The 26,300-nt window shown below is 37.6% G+C and overlaps 1 protein-coding gene across 1 annotated transcript in view; it reads left to right on the top strand.

The window, feature by feature from the left end:
* The window catches only part of LOC131046573 (U1 small nuclear ribonucleoprotein A), a 108,369-nt gene that overhangs the window by 11,389 nt on the left and 70,680 nt on the right, over positions 1-26,300 (top strand). Inside the window, exon 2 of the mRNA XM_057980336.2 lies at positions 19,438-19,610. Coding sequence (XP_057836319.1) covers positions 19,438-19,610 — 173 coding nt within the window. The remainder of the gene's footprint in view (positions 1-19,437; positions 19,611-26,300) is intronic.

Genomic DNA, 26,300 nt, shown 5'->3' with positions numbered 1-26,300 from the left:
CTGCTAGATGCGATCATAAAAGTCCTATGACTTGAGACCACAAAAACAAGGTATAAAGGTTACTCCAAATATAGAAGAGCTTCAAAAGAAAAAATTGTGCTACCAATGTAAAGGAAAATGGGATCTTGGACATAAGTGTGGAAAAAGAAGCCAAGTACACAACTTAGAGGCATTATCCGAGGAAGAAGTATGGGAAGAGGAAAGGGAAAACCCAAGAAAAAGAAGAAGCTGCAATGAGGAAGACTATGGAACCATAGCTATAGTCTCAAAAGAATCCAAGTACCACCCCTTTCAAATTCATAGGGTTCTTAAAGGACAAAAGGTAACCGCCCTTGTGGATAGTGGGGCAACACACAACTTTATGGATGAAGCTTTGGTTACAAGAATGAATTTAGAAACAGTAGATTTTGAGGGCTTTAAGGTAGCCTTGGCTGATGGGTTCACTACCCCATGTACAAGAAAGATTCCACAACTAAGCATCTCCTTGGGAAGGTACCCGATCAAAGAAGACTTCTACATTGTAAACATGGCGGACATGATGTACGTCTACTAGTTGCACTCTTTAGGACGTTTCTACTTGGACTTCCAAAAAATGGAACCTTATTTTCAACATAACGGACAAGAATTCCTCTTACATGGACTATTCGACAGATCCCTAAGAGTAAATTTGTCCAAAAGGATGGAAAGAACCTTTAGACATGGATAGGTGGAATGGCCGCTCAATGCATGATACTTGACAAGTCTTCCTCCCAAGGCAAAGCCAAATACGTTGACATCCAACCCATCCTAAAGAAACACAAAAGGTATTTGGCAACATCCCACCTAGACTTCCTCCCAAAAGAGGTTTTGAACACACCATAAAAATTGAAGAAGGCGCTATACCTATAATTACTACACGTTGTAGGTACCCTTGAAAATTTAGAGAAGAAATAGTAAAATCCATTAAGGAGCTTCTTGAAATGGGCCACATTCAACCTAGTTCTAGTCTTTTTGCCTCCTTCGTGGTACTAGTTAAAAAGAAGGATGGCACAATGAGGACGTGCATAGATTATAGAGCCTTGAATAAAAAGGCTAAGAAATTGTTATCCTATTCCTAGAGTCGATGGACTAATTGATGAACTTCATGGAGCAAAATACTTTTCTAAGATTGACTTACGATCTGGTTACCACCAAATTAGAATGAGAAAAGAATATATCCCTAAGACCACTTTTAGATGTCACTATTGATACTTTGAATTCTTGGTCCTACCCTTTGGTTTAACCAACGCCTCCGCAACATTTCAATTATGCATTAATCACTTATTTAGGAAACAACTAAGGAAGTTCCTATTGATATTCTCTGATGACATTTTGATTTACAGTAAAACATGGGAAGAACACCTTAAGCATATTTGATGAAGTCCTAGGAATTCTTGAACAAGAATCACTATATGCTAAAGTCTCCAAATGTGAATTTGGGTTAGAAGAAATCCTATATCTAGGACATAAAATCAATGCACAAGGGGTAGGTGTGGATGAGGAAAAGATAAAGGCTATAAGGGAATGACCAAAACCAAGAACCCTAACCCATCTATGGGGATTCTTGGGTTTATGTAGCTACTACTGATGGATTGTCAAAGGATTTTCTACAATTGCTGCTTCACTCACTGATTTAACTAAAGAGGGGAGCCTTTACATGGAACAAAGTAGCCCAACAAGTTTTTGAAAGATTTAAGGAGATCATGAGTTCTTGTTCCATTCTAGCAGTTCTGTAATGTTGCCAATTTTTAAAGTGACAATTAATTAAATTGATTTTTATTAAGTTTGTCAAAAATAAATAAAATATTTAAATTATGACTTCATTAATTTAATAACAATAAAATATTATTATGTCACTTTATTAAATATATTTCTCCAAGTTGGCCTATCTTCTAGATACTTCCTAGAGGGCTTTGTAAGGAGGTCTTGGGGTTGTGGCAAAGGTATGCTTTGGATTTGATAAATGTTTATGATTTTTGGAGACGAAAACCTTAAGGAGTTGGGAAGGGTTGAACGAAAACCTAGTTCTTCCGGAGGGGTGGATTCATGACTATTGTAAGTGATTGATGTTCGTGTCAAAGGCCGAGTCTCATTTGTAGTGGAACTGTAATTCCATGATGAATATATTATAAGCTGACTCATTATTGTGAGAAGTAAAAATGGAGCGGGGTATATATTTGTGAATGAAGAAATTATTTTAAAGTAAAGGGCATGATAAACAATCGATTCCATAAGGGTGGCATCATGTTGTCAGACTTGTGTGAATAATGTTGTCATTGATGTCAAACCAGTCATCTAGTTCTATACAGGACAATGTTTGCACGCTCGGATATTTGTTTGGACGTTATGGATATGTATGAGCAGTTCAAGTGTTGCGGATTTTGGTTTTGGTTAGAAGTTATTATGCAACATGGATAGGTTTGTATGATGATCTTTTGAGGTCCCATTGAGTTCTCATTGACCTCGTTAACCTGGTGCTAGGAATTCTGGTTGATCCCGGTATTAGTCATATGTCCCGGTGTCAGCAGTTTGCAGCATTGGTATCTATCAGAAGTATGTCTTCGAGTTTTGTGATGGCAGTTTTCTTGGTACGTGTGGAGTCTACATTTTGGAGATATTGAGCGTGATCTTGTGGCGATAGGTCCGTTCTCTTGGGTCTGGATTACCCTTGCCCTTTTCCGGTAATCACGGTGTATACATTGGTAATCAAAAGTATGCAAAGGAATTGTGTAAAAGTATTGCAGAGGCCGACATAAACTTATTGGCAACGTGTTGCGCTTGGCCGACACACAATTTTGTATTTGTGTCCTTTGGTATATATATATATACATGTTCATGGGTGATGATGACAAAAAAGAAGAAGCATCAAGTGTGTGTGATGTGAGGAAGATAATTGGTAGTAAAGGAAGCAGTGTATGTGAGAGTTGGAGATAGCTAAGGTAATTAGTGTCACAATAGTGCAGTAGTCCTTTATCGGACCTGTTGCAGAATAGTAGTACAAAGATCTCTAACCGGATCTTCTGTAAAGTCTGAGTTTTTTAATTGAGCTTAAACTTGGAATTGATCTCATGCATTTGTAGATGCAAACTTTCTCAGTTCAATCCTTTCAATTGTAGTGAGCATTCCGACAGTCAGCCGTTTCTTTCTTTTTGTATCTGCAGTGAGTAGTTCGATAGTGAGCCACCTGTTTGTAAACACAACTATAACTAGTCATATTTTTCCTGAGAGTTAACACTCTCCGTGGTTTTTCCCATTTTGGGTTTTCCACGTACAAAAATTCCGGTGTTCATCTTGTGATTGTGTTCTTAATTATTCAACATTAATTGTCTTTGCTTCAATCAAGTCTGTTTGATATTTTGAGGACAACTTCAATTGGTAAAAAGTTTATTGTTTAATTAAAGTGGGAATACTGATTCACCCCTCCCCTCTCAGTATTCCACCAGTGCTTTCAACCTGATCAACAATTGGTATCAAAGCTTTGGTCCCTTGCTTGGAAGGCCTAACCGCTTGAGGGAGATCCGTGTTGGTTGAGCCATGACACCTATATACTTGGATGAAGAGTTCCAGATGGATGAAGAATTGAAGGTAGCCCTTTAAGATTTGGAAAGTGTTGAATTAGAGAACAAAGAATAGAAGGAGAATGTGAAGATAGCAGATGAATGTGTACAAAAGCTGAGAGCAAATCTGGAAGTTCAAATGAGACATAAGGAAGTTAAAAATCAGTTGAATCAAGTGAATTAGACCATCAAAGACCTGATGGAGAAGATAGAGGGAAAGGATAAGACAAAGCAGTTCCTGAAAGAGACATTAAAGCTGAAATCTGAAGAATTTGAAAAGCTTGAACAAGAAGTAAGGAATTTGAAGGCAAAGAACAAGATCCTTGATAGTAGCAAGCTCCTGGAAGATTTGATCAACATGCAACGAGTTAAGTCAGACAAAACCGGACTTGGTTACCAAACCGGTATGTGCCCAGATCATAGTATTAAAGAAGAAATTAAGGAAGTCAAAGTTAATACAGATAAGAACTTAGAAGATGAGAAGAAATCCGGGAATCAGAAATCAAATGCAAGAAGACCACCAATCTGACAACCCAATGCACAAAGGTACCCATCTTTTAATGGCTATTGTTTTAAATGCAATAAATTTGGACACAAGGCAGTGAATTGTAGAAGCATTCAATGTTATAGTTGCAAGATGTTTGGACATAAGGCAAGCCTTTGTAGGAATCATGTTGTGAATCAAAACCATAACCCAGTTGTTGCAAACAAGAAGAGTTATAACTTTCAAGGACATTGTTACAATTGCAATATCTATGTACACAAGACCAGTCAATGCAGATACAAATCTCATTTGGCAAGATTTGAAAAGAAAATTGTTAGTTGTTTCAAGTGCAATCAGCCCGGACATTATGCTAACCAATGCAAGAGAGGAAATGAAGAAAAATTTGTTGAAAAGAGTGCAATGAAGATTGATGAATCAGGGAGAAAGGAAACTTGGTCTGGTGAAGGAAGAATGAGAACAAAGGAAGTGAGCCTGAAGTACCTCTGATGACTTGGTTATCTTGATCAAAACCTCTATGAGTTGATCTACCTGTTTCTTCAACTTGTCTTTCTTGACCTTTTCTTCATTAAACATTGTGACAAGATGTTGGAAAGATGTTTGAGCATCCTCCACTGTTCCTTCATGTGTTTGCTTTCCCAAATCAATTCTTTTGATGATGTAGTCGATAGGCTGCACTTTATCAAATTCTGTGTCCGAAGGAGGAATCGTCATTTCCACATACTTATTCTTTGATTCTTCTACTCTTAATTTGGACAAAGTTTTAGCTTGCTTTATACCCTTAGGCTTAACAGACACCAATTGACTGAAATCAAAGTCATCTGGAGAGATGGCTTGCTTCTTTCGTTTAGGAGTGTTAGACACTAGCCAGGGTGGCAAAGGTGCGTCTTCATCCACTCTTGCAGTCAACACTTGTGTTGCCAACTCCTGAGACTGAACATTTGTAGTAATAATGGGTGGAGTAGAGGTAACAATAGCATGTGGATTTGGAGCAATAGAAACCTTGGGAGGAACTTGGGTTTTTGACTTAAACTTATCAAAATATTCCAACATGGAAGAAGTAACCTCAGACAGATTAGGAAGGAAAACAATATCAAGATTGTCGTGAGGTGTATCAAGGGCAGATTCACTAGTGGACGTGGAAGGAATGGCATGGATTTCAGGAGCTTGTGATGAAAATGAAACAGTGGAACCCAAAGGAATAGTATCAAAAACTGAGACTAAAGTAGTACCCGTGACATCACATGATGCAGGAGGAATACCTTCTTGCGTCTCATGAGATTGGGAAGTACTTGGGATTTCAGGTAATCCCTCATCAAATTCTCCTTCCTCTTTTTCCTGTTCATTTTCAGGTTCCTCTTTCTTCTTTTTGTTCACCTTCATTTATCTTCTTCATCTCCTTCATCAACCTCTTCATGTGTTTGAGTTTCTTGAGCGGAAGACTCACCTTGACCCTTACCTTTTCCAACTGTGAACTTGAACTTTGGACCTTTAGGAGCTGTAGGATCCTGTCTGTTCTTGGTCCTCAATTCTGAAGTCTTTCCCATAGGTCCTGCAATGTCATCCTCAGATTCGGTCTGGAAAGGCTTCAACTGAACACCATGCAGATTCAACCAAACATTAGTATTAGCAAGGATATTTTGGAATCTGCCTCTTATTGAAGAATTCTCCTTCTGGGACCATTGGATAAGAGGCAAAGGTGATTCGACAACTTTGTTCTTCTCATACATAGGATCTAGGATGTCTCCATCCTCCTTAAGATCCTCAGGAATATTAGCAAGATCCAAATTCTCAATTTGTTCTACTGTCAGATGACATTAGTCAAGTCTTCGGATGTCCTCTTCATTTCTGCAATCAATCCATCATCTTCAATCCAGTGGACATGGGTGTAGCTTTTCTTGATCTTGGTTTTCATGCCCTTGTAGTCAAAATACTTCATGGCCTTGAAGGATTTCATGGTTGCTCTCCTCATCTCCTCCTCCATGGCACGAGCCTTGTAGATAGAGTCAATGGAGTATCTCCCAATGGAAATGGAGAACTTGAGACCTATCTTATGAGCTCCAGATTGACGCTCATGGATTGATATCATCTGGCGAGCCATCTCCATAAGGATGATTTTATCTGATGGATATCTTGGAAGCATGAAGGACTCTCCATCAAAGCACCCAATCCTGATATATGTAAATGTAGGAAACTGTAAGAAAACACAACCATATTCACTTACAACTTTCCAGGCCTCATATGTCACCCTCTTGGTTTGAAGATCTTTATCAAACAAGCACATGTATTGGGCAAAGAAAGCATCATTGACACTCCTGAAATGATGTAAACTCTCCTTGAGAGTCAGCTGGGTGTACTTATAAACAGGAACCTGGCTCGTGTCACTTGTGGTAGATAGACCTAGAAAATGCCTCATTGAGGTGGCTGCATAGACAAGATATGATGTCATATAGAACTTCAAGGTGGTAGGCACCTTGGTCGATTGCTCACACAAAGCATCTGCAATCTGCTTGCCCCAGTAGATATTCTTATTTTGCCTGATAATGTGAATGTACTGATACATCCACTTGTAGTAAGTGTTATAAGTTGGGAGGCCTTTTATCCTGCTGAGAAGAGTAATGAGATTGTTGACCTCAATGAAATCACTGCAAGGAAGAGTCTCAGGCCACCTTGCAATTGTAGGCCTAGGGTTCTTTAACCAATTTTCATTGATGTTCTTCCTGCATTTATCTGAATTGTTGTCAAAGTAGGTCCCAACTGATTGCATATCAATATTAACATATTGATCTATTGGTGGGCACTTGAAAATTGTGTCAAATTAGTCCTCATCAAGCTTGATGAGCGTCTTTTTTCCATTTGCATCCTTCATTGATCTAGTTGCAGGGTCATACTTGTTAGCTAGGGCTAACACAAATTTCAGATTTTGAGCTGACATGGGAAAGGCCGCCACCAGATGAATTCCACTATTGATGGTGGGCTCCATTTTGTAGAACACTGGCGGCTCTCTAACTCTTTTCAAAAATTTCTCAAGATCCACATGTCCAATCTCCGTATCCTTGATATTATCAATATTGGATGATACGGAAGGAGGAAAGACTTTTGAACTTCATTGTTCTCTTACTTGGTGAGGGCTCCGTCATTTGCAATAAGTGCACTGCAACATGAAAAGTTTATCACCATATTGAGATGATTAGCCCCTTAAGAATCTCATTTGATAGAACAAAAGCCATCGATCAATCACAAATTGGTTAAAAATCACCAATTTATGAGTGTGTGAATTAGGTGTAAATCAGACTTACAAGTCCAATTTGCATCTAATATAAGTGAAAAATCAACTACAAGTGCATATCGGACTTGTAGGTCCGATTTGCACTCAAGAGAAAGGCAAATATCAAACTAGGTGTATATCGGGTTTGTATCCCCAATATACACTAAGGGAAGATCATAAAATACCAAGAGGTGCATATCGGGTTTATAACCCCGATATGCACTTGGGAAAAACACAATATGGAGGTGCATGTCGGGGATATAAACCCGATATGCACTGCACATTATACAAGGCAAAACATAACTACAAAGTGCATAAGGTGTGGATCGGGGTTGTATCCTCGATTTGCATTTAGAAGAATTGATTTGGTGCAAGTCGGGGATACAACCTCGACCGACACCCAGCGGGAAGAACTTAACAAAAAACGCAGTCGAACACACAACGGTGTTGGTCGGGGTTATAACCATGACTCACACCCAAGCCAAAGATTGCGGTGGGAGTTGGGGTTACAAACCCGACCACCACCATATTCGAGCAAGACATGAGGGACATGATGGGTGGCGAAATTGTATCCCCGCCATGCATCGTGAAGTGAAGCTCCGGTGTATGACAGGGACACAGTCCCACCACACACCGTGAAGCGAAGCTCCAGTGTATGACATGGACACAGTCCCGCCACACATCGTGAAGGCCATGAAACTTAGGAAATAAAACAAGGGTGTGGGTCGAGATGGAAGCCTGACACATATCACAAATGAATTTTTGGTGTGTCGAGTTCTCATACTGACTCACAACATAGACTAGGGTTTGGAAATCGAATCGATAAAATAAAGATTTTGAAAATCAACAACATGAATCGAAGTAAAAACTTTGATGTATGTTGTGAGCTTTCAAAACCTAATAGGGGGTAGAGCATAGATTTTTTCTTTTTAAAAGAAATCACAACAAAAAGGCCGAAAATACATACCAAGAAAGATTGAATTGGCCACAAGCAGGAAGAGCTCCGACGCAATACGATTCAACAAGCAATAATGAGAAAAAAGGTGGACCCAAATTGATAATAAAAAGGAAAAAAGAACCCTGAAATGAATCAGATTCTTTAAACATTAATTGCAAAGCGTGCTTCATAATGGTGTAAATCAGACTTATAGGTCCGATTTGCACCAAAGTGACCTAAAAGGTGTAAATCGGACTTAGAAGTCTGATTGACACCAAAAAGACAACAAAGATGTAAAATTGGGTTTAAAACCCGACTTGACACCTAGTGACAAAAAACGGTGCAAAATTGGACTTAAACCCGATTTGACACCAAAACAGGAAAGATATATTTTAAGTTAAAATTTGAAATTTTAACTAATAGGATGAAATTCCTTGGTCGAATACTAAGTATTCGAAGGCAAATGAGACGACAAAAATGCCTCAAAAACTACAACTTAGAAAAAAGAGGACGAATCTAAGAAAAAATTGTAGGGGTTATCTTGTTTTCCTCTTGAAACGAAAACGAGGATAACAGGCCAAACCAGCAATATGGAGAAATTTTGTCATGTAGTGAGATTGATTTTCTTGCTTCGTACCCATGAACACATTGGAGAAATATGTGTCAAGATCATATGAGGTATGTTGTCTTAGAGAGCTGATTGTGGAGTCTAGGAGATTGCCTAATAAGAAGGTCCTACAATTTGACAACGTTTGGTTTGTCATGGACACTTCACCATGGAGTTGGTTGGAGGCGGAAAACATCACAGCTAGGGAGATGCAGGCATTGATCAGTTAAATGACAAATAAGGCAGCTAGGAGAATATGTGATTTTCAGCTGGACACACCTCATGGACCAGCACTCATGAAGAAGCAACTTACCATTGAAGAAGATGCAATAAAGGACGACAAAGACACTTTGAAGAGGCAAGAACATGATTCTGATTTTTTGAGTTTGACCAGCAGTCCTTTGTTTTCACATGAGCATTGCATGGAGGACATTCAAGAGTGGATTGATAAGTATGAGGTAAAAGATGGAAATTCAGATTGCTCACAGTTTGATTCCGTATCAGCAGTTGAAGAAGAGCACAAGGTAACTGATTCTACTAACAATTACGTTGGTGATCATTTGATTGAGCATGATGGTGGCTTAACTTCAAAACATAAGTTTGGTGGAAGAGATGTTGTGAAGGGAGCTGTGTTAGAATGGTCTGATTATGAAGACAAGTCAGAACATTTGTTTGAAGAGTTCAAGAGTCACATCACTTGGAAGGTCACTTGAGGTTAAATGAAGATTTGATTATTGCATCTCTAACTCACATTGATGATACTCATAAGCTAATGGCAGATTACTGTGGAAAGCTCGAAGGAGACATAAAGGCCTTGAAGGAGAACTATCTTTCACAGCCTCATGTAAGGAAGAGGGAAATTATGCAAGAATGGTAGAAATTCAGCAAGTAATGGATCTTCATAGAGAAGAGGATTAGAAAGATACATGCAATTTTCAGTTGGATGCTTCTTTTGCACCAGCCTTGGTTGAGGAGCAGCCTCCTAGTGAAGAAGTTGCAATCAAGGCTCAAACTATGATCAAAGGAGAAGTGATTGTTTATACTCCTTGTGGGCCATTAAGGGATGATAGTGGTGCAATTCGGGAAAAAATTATCCGTTATTCAGGATGAAAGAGATCTCCTTGTTTTTTGACGTCTCACTGTGAAGAGGGAGATTTCTTGGCTGGACATGATGCTGCCTTAAACTCAGAAAATAACGATTTTCCGATTGTTGACAGCAGCACTTCGGTCGAGACAGTTGGCAACCTTGAGGAGGATGGTTTTTGATGCGGTATACACTTTGGGACAGCAAAAATCAATGACACACCTATGAACATGACAGCCAGGAGGATGGAGGCTCGAATCAATCTTAAGGCATGTGATATTCAGTTAGAGACATCTCTTAGAGCAGCACATGATGAAGAACCTTCAAAAAAGAAAGGAGTGTTTGAGGCTCTTGAGGATACTACGGAAAGGTATGACTACCATTCTGATTCTTTGCTTGGCAACAACAGTGCCACACCTTTGCATTGTCATGAGATAGCAGCCCCTTCACATCAGGATGAGGGTATGGAGGAGTCTCCCAATATGGGCACTCAAATTTTGTGTGAGGAATGTATTGAAGATTCAAGCCACAAAGGTTCTGATTTTGTACATCATACCTTGGAGGATGTAAAGAAGTCAAAAAGTATGTGTGATATATGGCTACAAAGAGATAGGAAGGCCAAGTGGTTGACTGCCCAAGCAAGACAGCACCTACAAGAAGAACATTCAGATTGGTGTGACCAAAAGAAGAGGTATGATTCAGAAATTTCTATTGGTATATCTACTTTGCATCATGAGGTTCTTGAGTTTCCTCTTCTTGAGAATCCATTGAAGACTTAGAGGAAGATGGGATAGTTGAGCACACATTTGGTGGATCAGCCACTAGTGTTATATCTGCACATGTAGAGGGAGTCATAAGTAACTTGGTTGGGCTCTTGGTCGTTTGTGAAGAGTTCGAGGAGTTATTTCTTTTAGAGGCTCACATGGTAGAGCTTACATTTTCAGGACCAGCCTATGAAGGAGTGTACATGGATGAGGGTATTAGTGATTTAGCTTTGTTTAAGTGTGTGGGCACTCTTAGAGAATCTACCTCATGATACATTATTAGAGTATGGAGCTATTCAATTTTCAAGGTATGAAATGCGCATAATCAATGTTCTTCATAATAAATGGTATTTTTTTGGAGTGAATAAGTCTCAGCTGAGCATTGGTACACAGCAAGCTGAAACCACAAAGATTTCAGGGACAGCTGCTGATTAGAGGAGTTGGAGAGGATTGTATCTTCTTTCTTTTTTTGGAGGCTGGCTTATTGATAAACTCCCATCACCCATTGTCATCGGAGGTACTTATTGCTTCACTTGGTGTGAGATTCTTAGTCGAATAGATGCTGTCCTCGTTTACAACAGCAGCATATGGTATATTGTCATGTCTGATTATGCACTTAGGATGATCATTGGTCACATCCTTGGGAACTCGTACAAATTTAGATGGACATTGGGCGTTGGTGGTATGATATGGTACTTTTATCCCTCCACTTTTTGTGGGTATGAGAGTGAGATTATTTGGGATCTGTCAATCAGTTTGGTAGTGGGAATGCTTCAGGATAACTGAGTTGCAGAATTCAGCACTGCTGATGACATCAGAGTGGAGCAGCGGAGTGATGTAATATTTTTGATATGGTTAGTTTGGGATCCTGGTGGTGTGGTAGAGAATTCCTTGAGGACAAGCAATGTTTGGGCAGGGAGGACCGTGTCACTGTAATGTTCCCAATTTTTAAAGTGACAATTAATTAAATTGATTTTTATTAAGTTGTCAAAAATAAATAAATGACGACTTAATATTAATTAATTTAATAACAATAAAATAATAAAATATTATGTCACTTTATTAAATATATTTCTCCTATTTGGCCTATCTTCTAGATACTTCCTAGAGGGCTTTATAAGGAGGTCCTAGGGTTGTGGCAAAGGTATGCTTTGGATTTGATAAACGTTTATGATTTCTGGAGATGAAAACCTTCAGGACTTGAGAAGGATTGGATGAAAACCTAGTTCTTTCGGTGGGGTGGATTAATGATGGAGTCTACATCTGTGCCAAATTTGTGAAGTCTCCATTGAAGACAAATTTGCATTAATAAGGTCATTTGCAGATCTGATTGAAATCGTGCCTTGGTAATATTGGGCATTGGCAAAACTAATAGAGGGAGTTCAATATCTTTGCATATTATGAAGTCGCAGGTTTAACTATTAATTTGTGTCTCATTTGAAGTGGAATTATAATTCCATGATGAATATATTATAAGCCGACCCAATATCATGAGAAGTAAAAATGGAGTGGGGGATATATTTGTCAATGAAGAGATTATTTTAAGGTAAAGGGCATGATATATAATCAATTCCATAAGGGTGGCTTCATATTTCATCTCTAGAATAATAAAGACGTATTCGCTGATTTGGGAGACCATTGGGAGTTATATTGAGTGTAGTTCTAAACCAGATCAGAGAGTTTGCTGTTGTTTTTGTGCTACACGATTTCCTTTGGTTGACGAAACTTACATATCTGGTGGAGTAGCCCATACAAACAACAACATCATTCCTAAGCATATACTGACGTATGCCTTCTCACCTTCTAGTGTATAGCGATCTGAAAAGATAGGAGTTTTGGCTGACCACGACTAGGTGTCCCTCATTATATGCAATTCAGTGATAGCGATGTTGGTGCTATCCATCCCATAGTGGAGGAAGACTTATGTCAAGAGGATTTGCTGAAGCACCTCCCAATGCTGAAGCAAATACTTATATCTTAATCTTAGAAACTAGACATAAGAGAAAGGTTCCTCATCGAAAGGAGTGTATGGTATGTGCTTGTTCTATATGTAATGCCATCTAAGGTTGTAATAAGGGTCAGAGATTTGAATAGCTGTGTTTTCTATTTAGCCTTTGTTTCTCTATCTTGCCACGATTTTGTATACAAGTCTTGGAAACATATATGCAAAATTTGAAGCAAAAGTAATAGTAGAATTGAATCTATTAACACAAGTTCAAAATTGAATATATCTTTTTGTCTTTTGTTGAAGAAATTGGTATTTTGCTACTGTTTATGTTTAGGGATATTTCACGTTCTTGACTTAACATTACCTTTCGAGTTAGAGTGTGATGCTTTTGGGGAAGGCATTGGAGCAATACTCATGTAAAGAAGCATCTGATTGCATTTGGAAGTCACAAACTTACAAAAGCCAAAAAACATTATGCTATTATGCATGCACTGGCCAAATTGAGACAATATTTGATTTGTGGAAAGTTCATTGTAAAATCTGACCACAACAACTTAAGGTTTTTCTTAAATCAAAAAGATTTAAACGACTGTCAACAAAAATGGGTCAGCAAGTTACAAGCTTATAATTTTGACACGGAATACATGAAAGGGAAGAACAACATTGTAATTGACGCACTATCCTACAAACCCCACTTATGCTCCATAACAAGCATTTTCGCATATTGGTAGAACTTGATTATTGCCGAGTATGCCAAATATCCACGGGCAAATGACATTCTAGAAGGAAATCTACAAAATGAAGAATATAAAGTGGTGGAAGAACTCATTCTATACAAGGATAGGATATATCTTGTACCAAGCTCAATGATAAAGGCGAAAATCATCAAAGAATACCATGATAACCCCTTAGCAAGACACCAAGGGCATTATAAAACCTATAAGCAAGAGAGAGATATTCTTGGAAGGGTCTCAAGAAAGACGTCCTAAAACACATTCAAGAATGCATGACATACCAAAGGAGCAAGGCAGTTTAAACCTTCCTAGCAGGCCTCCTTCAACCCCTACCCATACCTAATAAAAAATGGGAAAGTATTTCCATGAATTCATAACAGGGCCTCCCAAGGTGCAAGGCAAAGATTCTATATACGTAGTGGTGGACTGCCTTACCAAATATGCACATTTCATTGCAATATCAACAGACTATAGAGCTACTCAGATAGCTGATGTTTTCTTCAAGGAAATTTTCAAACTACACAGTTTACTTGGAAAAGATTGTGGGAGCTTTTCATTTGTTTTATTATATGACATATTTTGGAGGGTATTTACTATTTATCGAGTTGTGGTTTGGGAAATTTTCAAATGGTATGTTTTGATGATGGAAACATTATTTGACCAGTGTTGAGCATGATTTCCTAGGGATACATAGGGACACATCCATAGGGTTTTTCCAGTTGCCTCCATACTTGTAATATTTTGGGTACAAGGGCATGCATAGATAAAGTCGTAAAGCTTTGTTCCGTGAAGTCTCTAGATGCGGGGATGGAGGGACTAAGAGCCTTGTTTTGGGGGTGGTGGTTGGTGGGGGTTAAGGGGCAACACCTTTGGTAGGGTTTGGGGGCAGTGCCAAGCCCAAATTAAGGCCTTTAAAACCACAAACCTTCATGTTGCATGCCATTTTCTTGCTCAACTGACGAAACTTGGCAAATGCTCCCACTTTTCCTATCCTAATGCTCTTACTCTTGTAGTCTTTCTCACTCTTGTAGCTTGCTGTTGCAACTTGCAGCCTTGCTCAATGCTGTTGAAACTTGATATTTGTTGTAGTGTGGTTGGGATCGTAATTTATTACTTTTTGTGAGTTAGGGTGTGGGTGCAGTCCACAAAGGATTAGGGTTAGGGTTAGGGTTAGTGGTCCAAATGTTAAGAAAAAGCCTGATTTTCATGAAGAAAATCATTGTCTTTTTCAGTTGTTTGATGTAGGGGATGGTTGGGAATGTACTTACCAAGTGATGCGTTTGGTATAGGGACAAGAACACCTATTGAATTAGTGTACATGAGTAAATGAATAAGGAGACAGCTATTTTATATGAGGGGGGTCCATGTTTCTATAATGAAGTTTCTTGGCAACTATGGGTGGGATTTTTGGCACATTGAGGGATATCAAGTTCCTTGAGGATCTTAGGGACGTCCCAGAAATGTCTCGTCTTTGAGGGAGACATCCTAGAAACATACCCTAGCAGGTGGTGGTGGTAGTGGAACAGCAGGGGGATGTTTCTCTGGAGTCCCCACACCTTGGGGATGTCCTCGTCTTGGAAATGGATGAATTTTATAATTTTGACTAGTGTTAACTTACATTGTGCAAATTAATTAAGTTTTATAATTTTGAAAGTCTTAAACTATTTATGTTTGAATTCTTTGGACCTTATATGCTCAAAAGAATGCATACTATATATATAAAATTTTTGTGTGGATGTTTCTGCACTATTTAATTTCTGGGCATTCTTATAAATTTGGCATTTCTTGTACCCATTTTCATTTACTTATAAGGTCAATTTTGGTGAATGTTTTGGAGGTAAATTAGTGGCTAATCAATACAAAGAAGGTAAAAGATCGTCTACTACAAAGCACAATATATAATTTTATTTGTGTTTCAGCGTAAGCTACTTTTATTCACCCATTTCTTTTTTATTTTTATTTTTGGTCGGTAATATACCCATTTCTTTTTTATTAAACAGTAATTGAATGACAACAAATGTCTATTACTTCAATGAATCTAGTTCAGGGGACTGGAGCTCAAATATTTCTTTATTATTTGAAAAATGTTATTGAAACCAATTATAAACCCAAACTTGAGTTTCAATGATGCTGAAAAATATTATTAATTCAAGATTGAAGATCTGAACAAGCTCTCCCTAATTATGATTATATAAATTACAGAGTGAGAAACAGCATACTATCTACTGCATTATAATTTCTAGCTTTGCATTGAAATAGAATTGTATCAAAGTATCTTGAAGAATTTGGTAGTAAATCTTTTTATGATATGATTATACTGATGTGCAATGGAGCATGTTGTCTTTGGGTTTGAAATGGAAATAGAAATATCTTACAGTAGTAACACAAACCTGTTAATGAGTTTGTAAAGTAATACATGTAAAGCCAAGTAAAAGGGGGTGTACAAAATGACTTCTAAGTAAGAAAAATCAAATGCCAAACCTTTCACAACGTTCAAAACATGGATAAGATTCATTCTTGATATGACAACGTTCGTAATAGATTGCTATTTGACTGGTTTTTTTACAGGCTACCATTATTGCTGGGATTATGCAACATATGTGAGCTACCATGAGCTGTAGCTCCTCCAAGGAAAGTCTTTTTATGCTTGAGAGAAATCCAAAAATTAGGCTTTTTGAATCAAAGAGAACAAATTTTAATATGTAGAACAAATCTATTCAATTGCCTTTTTCATCAAAAATGTCACTTTTAAGTTCTGGTGCTAGTTATATAATAATCTTTTTTTTGATAGGTAAATTGAGGGAATCTATTGCGGCTCTCACCCATGACAAAAAAGCTTCAAATCAGCGAGAGTCTTGGAAACCTTCAAATTACAAGAAAGACTTAGCTTTTGATATAACAAGAGAGGCCGAGTATATGAGAAAACCAATAGGAATAGAGGTTACAATAGATAACAGTAGAAAGTTTCAAAAAGAGAGTAACCCTAGAATCAAAATAATGAAAGTACTTAAGACAAATAAAGCACAGTCTAACTAACAAATAACAATGAAAGGTTGCAATGCCCCCTTTTGGGATTGCCCTAAATCTTGCCCTTGTAAATATCAAAGTCTGCTGATTTTCTCCCTTATTAATTCTGATATTAGATATTTCTCCCTTGATCCATTGACTTTCTTGTATTCTTTGATCTTATGGATGATTCCTCCAATTCCCCCTTTTCAATTGAATTGATCTCTTCTTTATATCTTCAATTGTGGGAAGTCACACCTCTTCATAAGAAATGAGTCATCACTCTTCATTGCTGCCCTTTGAGAATAATAAATTATCTTCCAAATTGATCTCCCTTGGATGTCCTCCTCAAATGAGACCTTCTCCTTTTTATATCCTCCAATGTGAGGGAGAGTCACACCTTTTCACCATGTCCACCCTTTGCAATGGTCATAACCTTCATACTTATCTCCTTTTGAAAGAGACACAACCTTTCTTAATTATTACTTTTTGAAAGAGTCATAACCCTTCATTATTTCTGCCTTTTTGAGAGAGTCACTTCCTTATTTACGTCCCATTCCTTCTTCTTTCATTTACCTTTCCTTAATTTCTATGTTCCATTCTTTCCCCCCTTCCTCCTGTCCTCTTTCAAACAAAATTTTCTCCCTTTTACATCTCATGTTTGAGGGAGTCACAATTCTACATAGCATGCCTCTTGACTTTTCATTAAACTTGATTAACTTGTAATTATAGTATATTATATTTTATTATTTATTTATTTGTATTTTAATTTAATTATTATTATTAATGATTAAATCCTATTTCAGAAAAGGAAATTACAAAGGTGAACAAGAGCCACAAAATCACGTGCCAATGAGGCCTAGAAGGAAATCTTATCAAATAACAATCTATGCATTTGAAATTGAGGAGTTGACTAAGCCATTGTCAGTCACTGTGAAAGAAAATGTTCAGCTGGGAGTATCTGAGGATGGAAGGGCAAGCTGGAACAGTGTGAGAGGAATTAAAGCACTTCCTCTAGAAAGCCCACTAGCATCCAAGTTTGGTGTAGATCTCATAGTAGAAAAGAAGCTCATACTATCTGTTTGCTCCTGTGGTTGAAGGATTTTAGTAATGGTCTGCTAAGAGAATTGCTGCCTAACAGAACTACGAGCTTTGATACGTGAAACTGGTATTCAAAGGCTGTTTTGTGTTGCCTGTTGCCTGCGTGGGTTGGAAAAAAAGGGGGGCTCTAGGGCCTCTAGACTCCCTCCGTGGATGGAGGCCCCACAAAGAAAAAGAGCCAAGCACTGTTGGTTTGAATATTTGAAGAAAGTGGATAGATTGTTCTTAAGTCCTTTTAGAGACAGTGAAATCTTCCTTGGATCTCATAGTAAATGGGGCATTTGAAAATGAATTGTTCCTTGTTCTCCACCTTCTAGAGGGAGCAAAGATGACAAGTTCGGTCTTGATGGAGGATGTGATGATTTAGTTTCAACCTATAACTGGTGAGAGCACACTCTGAGCTGGCCAAGCCTTGAGCCATGGGACCAGTGATGCTGGAGACAATGAAGGTAGTGAATAAAACCATCTACCATTTGGAAGAAATGCTCTACATGGAAAGTTAGCTCGGGGCGAAATGGTTCATGGGGGGAGACCTAGGTGGTCTATAACCGTTTTTAGGTGTTCTCTTTGGCAATTTTAGTGATGATGTCTTTGATGGGAAGGAGTTGGGTACATCCAGGGAGTACATGAAAAGGGGCAAGCCTATCAATAATGATGTCAATAGAAAGAAGCAGCAACTTGGTTGCCAAGTACCAATAGTGCTGGTGTCTAGTAGGGGTTAGAGAAATCGTTGGGACAAGTGAAGCCATCCTCTTAGAGTAGAAAAGTGCTAAAAATGGATATTACTCACGACCAAAAGTTGAGGCACCCATGGACCAGAGTCTATGGGTGGAAATCCTGAAGATAGTTTCAAGGCATAGCAGTTGGGCTGCAAAATTGGCTTACCTAAAGGCTTGTATTTGTTTGGTTATCTTAGTCTCAGTCTATGAAATAGTTAAAATCTGTGTATGAAAGCTGATCTTCCACTTCCAAAGATGTTCTATATAGCCTGAAGAGAGTGCTCCAGCAAATCATTTTTTTCATCCGAGTGCTCTGTAGCAGTAGCAGGAGAAAGAGGAGCCTTTTCCTAGGCCATGCCTTCTATAGGAGCATTATCAGTCCTTCCCTAGCCTTTTTAACAGTCTTGTGTGAGTCCGGAAGTGGAGAAATTACAACCCGCTTTTGTGGAAGGATTTGCAACCTTAGCAGTCTCAATTTGTTTCTGGGAAAAATCATTATAAAAATGGAATGGGTTTGAGGAATTCTTGCATTTTTTGGAAAGACTATTAACTACCTTGGAACCATTCCTTTTGTCACCAGCTTTAACACTCCCAGTAGCATTTGAAGATATTTTGCCATCCCATTCATAAACCCTTTGCGCAAAGCTGAAAAATGATTATCACATATCTTTACCTCCTTTTTGTTATTCTGTTCGGAGAAAAGGATAAAGGGATCAATCGTTGTACTGCCATTGTTTACTGCTGCACCAAGGTCCGTGCTTGACTCATCCACAGCTTCCATGCCAGCTTGCAAACTTGCCCTCCTCACTATCACAATATTCTAAATCATCCTTGTCAATACAATCACCTCATCAATTGATCTGCTTGAAGTCACTTTGCAGTTCTGCCCTAATTCCTGCAGCATTCTTTGCCTTCTTTTTCTCTTTCATTCGTTGCTTTGTGTGCATTTTCGTCACTTAGAATAAATCAAAGTATATAATAAATTTGCGGGTACATATATTTATATTGTACTTTATGATATGATTATGTATGAGTATTGTGTTTTGATGCCTAATTTTAAAATTATTGTTTGTATTTATTTTTGATCTATGGATCTAATAGTGACAATATTTTTTAGTGAAATTGGTTTTGTGATTGGAGTTCTAAACATCTTTATTTTTATCTAAATAATTGCAATTGCATTGTCAATCAGTTCTCAAACAATCACTTAAGGCGGTATTTTCTCAGTTTGGGAAGATTGTAGATGTTGTTGCTTTCAAGACCTTGAAGCATCGGGGCCAGGCATGGGTTGTTTTTGACGAAGTCTCAGCTGCTACCAATGCACTTCAGAAAATGCAAGGATTTCCCTTCTATAGTAAACCAATGGTGAGCTAGTCACATCATGTGATTTGTAGGTTGTTATCAAAGTTGAGATGAACAAATTATCTCAAGATTACATGTAGTAATTAGTTTAATCCATCTTTTACACCTGTTAAAATCTTAGAATATGCCAATTTATATGGATATAGTGCACAAGCAAAATATTAGATGCACAACTGGTTTATGTTTCTTGTACTACTGGTAAAATCTTAGAATATGCCACTATTATATGGATATAGTGCATTAGCAGAATATTACTTAGTGTTTTTAACTATCTTTGTCCGTTACATCACAAGCCCTAGTGTGAAAATCTACCTTATGATTTGTCATTTTGAATGAAGGCATAAAAGGTTGTTTTAAGGTCACAATCAAGTTTGGATGCCAAAATGACATATTAGACTTCCTTGGGCGAGGAAGTTGTTTTCATTTACAAATTACCTTATATATTTTTCAATTTTATGCTCGTTGATATCCACTTCATGATCGAGTTTGAGAGTAAACTGAACCTCGTCAATAATAATATTTTTCAATTAGATTTTGGTTGTTTTATTTTCTTAATGTGTTTCTCTTTCACTTGGAGAGTTGTTGTGCTCTACATTAAGTGCAAATGAGAATTCATCATGCTAATAATTTTTACTTCTGACAGAAAATCTAAATTTCTTATTTCTTCAGTTCCATTTTTACTCCACAATTTATATTATGCCTATTGTTGTTTGCCTAAAGTTTGTTGAGGGCACATAGCTCCTCATCTAGTAGGAGCTGAGGCTTCTCTTAATAAAAGCCAACTGCATAAAAATATACAATGATGGAAGTTGCAATCTCACATACATATTTTTAGTATAATAGAAAAAGATATTTGGAAGGCATGCATACTTGATTGCAAAATGAAAACAAAGAGAAGACACCATCCAAGGAAGTGTGATACAGCTCCTCTTTAATGTTGTTCTAAAAATGTCAAGAAAAGGTATACACTTGGACCAATGTAAAGATCTGGGGTGAGTCAAAAATCGAAAGAACATCCAACTCAATGACCAACGATTAAATAGAAATAACATTGATAAACTGCATGAGAAATGCTAAAGATGAACAACATAAAGCATGGCAACCATCCTAGCATTCAACTTGTAGCAATCCTCTCAACAATTTCTGATTACAAACCATAAACTTGACAAGAATCTTCTAGCATTATAAGTCCAAGATTCATACTAAGAGAGCCTCAAGTTCTATTTACTACAAGGAGAGGTAGCTATGTAACTAAGTAGTAACTGCTTCTTAACTAATTAGATATGTACCTATATTCGCAAGTAGCAAACAATTAAACCTTAATTTAAGTATTTAAATCAAATGTAAGTGATTACACCGTAAACAGTCACTCTGAATATTTACATCATAAAATCAAATTGAGATGAGGTGTATCTGAACATGACACAGATGGATTACTTGAAAACTCAAATTTCATCAGAGTCATTATAAGGCCTTTATTCTTCATCTAGCTCCATGTTAGCTTCAATACTATCAAAAGGGTGTTGTCTTGTCATGGAACTTCTCTTTTTGCTAAGAAACTGCTCTATTGCTGAGATAGTTTTAAACTTGAGACAACGCTTCTTCTTTGTGTGGAAGTGGGAAAAAATTACCGATCTATTGATTAGGATTTGTTACCATGCCATGAAATATAAATATTTGATGAAAATCATTACTGTGACCTTGGTTCCCTTTTGCATGGAGGGAAGACCTTGTTAGAACTTTTGAGAGCCTCATCTCTAAATTCTAAGCTGTGGAACCATTCCAACATAATGTGTTGCTCAACATCCAAGTTCTCTTAAAAAGATACATGGATGAACCAACCCTTGCTTTGAAATTCCATATGCAACTGAGCCGATGATTCAGATAGCTTATAATGTTCATAATTTAGAGAGATTAGCCTCCTTCAAATTTTCTTGTAATAACTGTGTGGCATCCCAAAGGGACTGATAAATTCCATTGAGCCATAAACTTTGTTGGAAGTGTATCCTTCAAAGGCTGCTCTGCATTAGTCCGCTTGTTCATTCAGGATATCTTCCCTTGCTTCTCTTTGGAAGAGAAATACATCTCTAATGCAATGGGAACCTGGATGCTTACCTATGAGATGCAAACTTGATTAATATAATTCACCAAGGCATCTTTTTCTTCTAGTAAACAAAATTTCTGTTCGAATGACTTAAAATAATGGGGATTGTGGCATTGCATTACTTTTCCAAACAAATTGGGAAATTTGTTTTGTGCAACTGATAAAAAATATGCCTCTAAATTTCAATTTTTTTTTCAGAATTATATTTTCTACTTCCATCTCTTTGTAGGGAAAACCCAACTTATGTTGTTCACTGGCATGTCTTGATTAAATTTATGATTGGGGGAGTTAGGGAACTAGCTTTGGCTATTACTTTCACCTTTTTAGTGTGACTTGAAGAAAACTTCTATCTATTTCTGTGAAGACCTGTGTCGAAAGTACACTTTGGAGGATTGAAGACTCCGGCGCACCGACAACTTTATGTGGGGTGCTCAGAATGCATGAATGATGCTTGATTTGTCACCCTTCTCGTTTCTGTTGTGACGTTTTCACACATCGCCCCATTGCAAATGGGGACCTCCATTTTGTTGCTCATATCTTAGTTCTTTTGCTCAGTTTGCGTAGCTTGGCAGTAAGTTTCTTTAGTCATTAACCTTTTGCTTGTGAGAAGATGCAGTGCTTTGATTGTCAGGATGTGATCAAGTCGACATTTTCATGTCTTGGACTAAGATGAGCAAACAACATTCAGCTTCCTTTTGTCAAAGTACTTGAGTATTGGATAGGAGTCAATGTCTTCATTGAGTAAGGCTTCACAATGCAACCTTCAGGCAATAAATGGCTAAGGCATGAATTCCATGATGGATGCTCGGGGTGATTGAATAATCCTCAAGCAAATCTGTATCTCAATAGAGGATGATAAGTGAAGATGAGAGGTGAGTGAAGAAATGAAAGTGGAGTATCAGTATTTTTCCTTGGATTTTCGGAAGGAAATTCAAGGATAAAATCCTCACCAAAGGCAAAATCGGCATCATGATGAGACAAAGTGTGGACGCAATTGAAAATTCCATGAGGTGGAGAAATACACGACCTCATGAAATCCCCGACCTTGAGGTGAAATTAAGGAATTTGTCTACAGCTTGCTCAAATCCACGACTTGAAGGACTCAATGCTCAAATCAGGTTAGAGGTGAAGTGATTAATTAGTCTTTGACCTTCACAAATCCATGACTTCAAGAGGAACTGATCAATCTTCGAAGGAATAATGAAGTGTATGATTTCAGTGACTTAATACTTAGAGTGGCTATGACAAGGAAAGTTAACATCAAGTCACCCTTGCAATAGTGCTATCCTTCACTTGGCGAAATCAATGAGTTGGAGAGGTGTGATGAGCTTTATCCTTGAATTGCTCAAATCCACGACTTGATAAAGGTAAGTGCAACATGATGATGTTTGACTTTGAACAAATGAGCGACTAAGTGTGTTGAAGAGTGAAAGTGATCAATGCAACCAATGACTTGAGGAAGGTAAGCAAGTTTATCCTTGGGTCACCAAAATCCACGACCCTAGAAATTCCACGACTTGCCAAAATCCATGACTTGGTGGATTCCACGACCTAAGAGGGTAAGTGAGCAAGTTTGTCCTTGAGTTGCTAAAATCCACGACTTTGGCAGATCAGACCTAAAACATGAAAAATCAGAAACTCGAACCAGGCCTCAAACATTAAAACATCACAAAATCAGACATGGAAATCAGAGATCAAGTCACCATTTTACCATCATTTAGGATGCATATTAGATTGGGGTTTGGTCAAATCTGTCTATATCATATGTGTTTGATGCTATCCTTGTTTGTTTTGCAGGTGAAAATCTCTGGAATTCTCGAGCATCAAGTAATTGATTGGGGTACTGTGGACTGTCTGTTTGCTAACATTGGAGATGCCGCTTGCTAATCTTTGAATTTGTTCTGCTCGATTGAAAGGGCTTGCCCATCATTAGCTCCAACACAATAAGTCAACCAGAGCAAATTCAAGCGTTAGGCCCTAGTTCACCTTATTTGGACTATTCTGCTATGTCAATACATTTGAAGTCCATATCTCTAACCTCTTGTACCTCACTTAAAAATGCATTTTGGCTTTGTTTTGGACTTTATGGTAGATGACAGAATGAACAGTAGACGACAGAGTGAACAGTCATTCATGGAAACCAATATTGGAAGAGGAGGCGAGGGACTTTGGAATAAAGGCAAAACATTTATGGGGAAATAAATAAATTTGACAAGGCCTGGATGGATTTAGGCAGCTATGGCTATTCAGAAAATTTAGGCGATTGATGGCGTTTCAGAGATTTTAGGCAGTTGATGACTTTTCAGAGATTTTAGGCAGTTGATGGTTATGGAGAGTTGTTTTTATAATGCAAAATTGTCCTTATTTGAAGGGTGAAAAACAATTTTCAATGCCAGAATGATCCCAGCTGTTCTAATCAGGCAAAGAGATTTTTTTAAGACAGCTTAAATTATATCTTTTTTGCAAATGTTGGTTAATAAAACCACCCTGTTTTCTACTGTTTCTTTTCTGTGTCCCATTCAAAGGATAAAGGCCATTATTTTCACAGAGGATTTCTTTTTATAACTAAACCAGGCAAGAAGATTCATAAGGACAATGCTCCCATGAATGAAGCTACTATGGATGCATGTCCTCATTGGGATTCAGAAATAACTTTTTAGTCTGGGCAGATAAGGTTCTTACTTTTTAATTTTCACAAGCCTGATGTTTCACTTACTTCTGAGAAGAAATCAATGCAAAGCTATTGCAAAGCCAGAATGTTTGCCTGCACTTTTTTTTGCCTTAAATGCTCCAGATTTGCTGTAGACTTTTCTGAGTGTAAGTTTTCTAAATGTGGATATACACCACATGGATGCTTGAAAAAGACTTTTGTAGGCTGGAATGAGTGTTCATAAGCTAACTGACTTCAAAGTTACTGCATAATTTGAATTTCCTTTTATGAGCACTTAATGTGCATACTTAAGCCTCTTTTGTCTTCTAACAGCAGTGCTCCATTTTAGCATTTTTGGGATTTGACTCTAATGCTCCTTGCTGTCTGCTCCAGTCCACACATTTTGTTTTTATCAACTTTCCATGCAGATTATCGTCAGTGTGGTCATCCTAAGCACTTCACATTATTTTTCTTCTTTTGGTAATTTTAAAGGTTCTCTATTTTACTTGGTCCCTATTATTTTCTGCTGTGGGCTGTACTTCCACTATAGCTCTTTTTCAATTTATACAGCCTCTTTGGCATCGACCTCAACTTGCATGGCTGCACAATATCAATTCTTTCATATTCAACTAGGTGTTGATGAAGGAAACTATTTTGGGATCAGTTTGAATTTAGAAGACAGCAATCTGCGAGTGCTTCATGTTTCATGCATAATCTTCCTTGCTGTTCAGTCACATATTTATGAAGTGAAGCACTTTTCCATCATAATAATTTTGCTGCATGATGAGTGCGATTGAAAGGAATATGCATATGGGCACTATGTTTTTCTTTATTTTTTCTGCTGAATGCTGATGCTTCTGCCAGGTAATCCATGTGCAGTGCTATTTGATTCTATGGCTGTCAATTATGTTTGCAATTTGTGAGCAGCAGCTCACTGTCTTTATAGACCAGATACTTGTGTCCTCATGAGAAAAGATTCTCTTTTAAAAATCAAGCATTTGAAGAGCAATCTCCTTACTGATTGATATTGTTTGCAATTTGTAGCTAAAGGAAAAGGTGTTTCTGAAAGAAGTCATCACTTGTGTTCAGTAAGGAAAACACTTCATGAATCTGTAATTTCTAATGGCTGAGATCTGCTCTTCTATGCTGAATCTTGCCCCTTTGAAACGCCTTTTACAAGCGAACCCCCATCACCTTTCTTTGCAACTCCATGATTTTGGCTCTTAGCTTTGAAATAACTACACCATCTGCAAAAAAATATCTCAATCGTTTGAAACAAACTTTTACATGCAATTTGATAGCCCACTGCGACTAATATGGTTCCGTCACTCTTTTTTGGGTGAGATTTGAACTTTATTACTTTCATCACTCTGTTGGGTGAATGCTTAGCTTAAATTACTTCCATCACTCTGTGTTGGGTGAGATTGGAATTTTTATTTCAAACACCGCTTTTAAATAATGGAGGCGACGCATTATGAGACATGAGTTTTAAAATGGCTATTTCAATTCATATTTTTGTCTCTGCCAATCTAAATAACTTAATATGTAATGTCCCCTACTAAATATATATACACAGATATGTTTGCCTGAATTAACAAATAGGAAAATAAATCAGAAACAGAGAGTTATCTTACCAAAAGGAACTTTTCTATTAAATCCTATAAGACACCTGTACTCATAAATCACTAGTTATACAATTATATGTAAAGGATTGTTAGTAGAATTCATTTTATTATATGTTTTGGAAACAAATGTATGACCAGGTTTGCCCAACCGTCCCATTCTGAGCCCAAAAGCGGTCATCAAGCCCTTTTGGCCCTGGCAGTAGATTAATCACCCACCAAGGTAGCCTACTCATTATGGCGTGGGTCTTATCCCCTTGATTAAACCTTATTTCATAATTAATTAATTTTATTATGCCAGGGAGCCAGTGGATGGT

This window comes from Cryptomeria japonica, chromosome 2 (assembly GCF_030272615.1).
Source record: "Cryptomeria japonica chromosome 2, Sugi_1.0, whole genome shotgun sequence".
Taxonomy (NCBI): Eukaryota; Viridiplantae; Streptophyta; class Pinopsida; order Cupressales; family Cupressaceae; genus Cryptomeria; species Cryptomeria japonica.
Note: the sequence above shows the minus strand (reverse complement) of the source record. Positions and strands in the feature narration are given on the sequence as shown.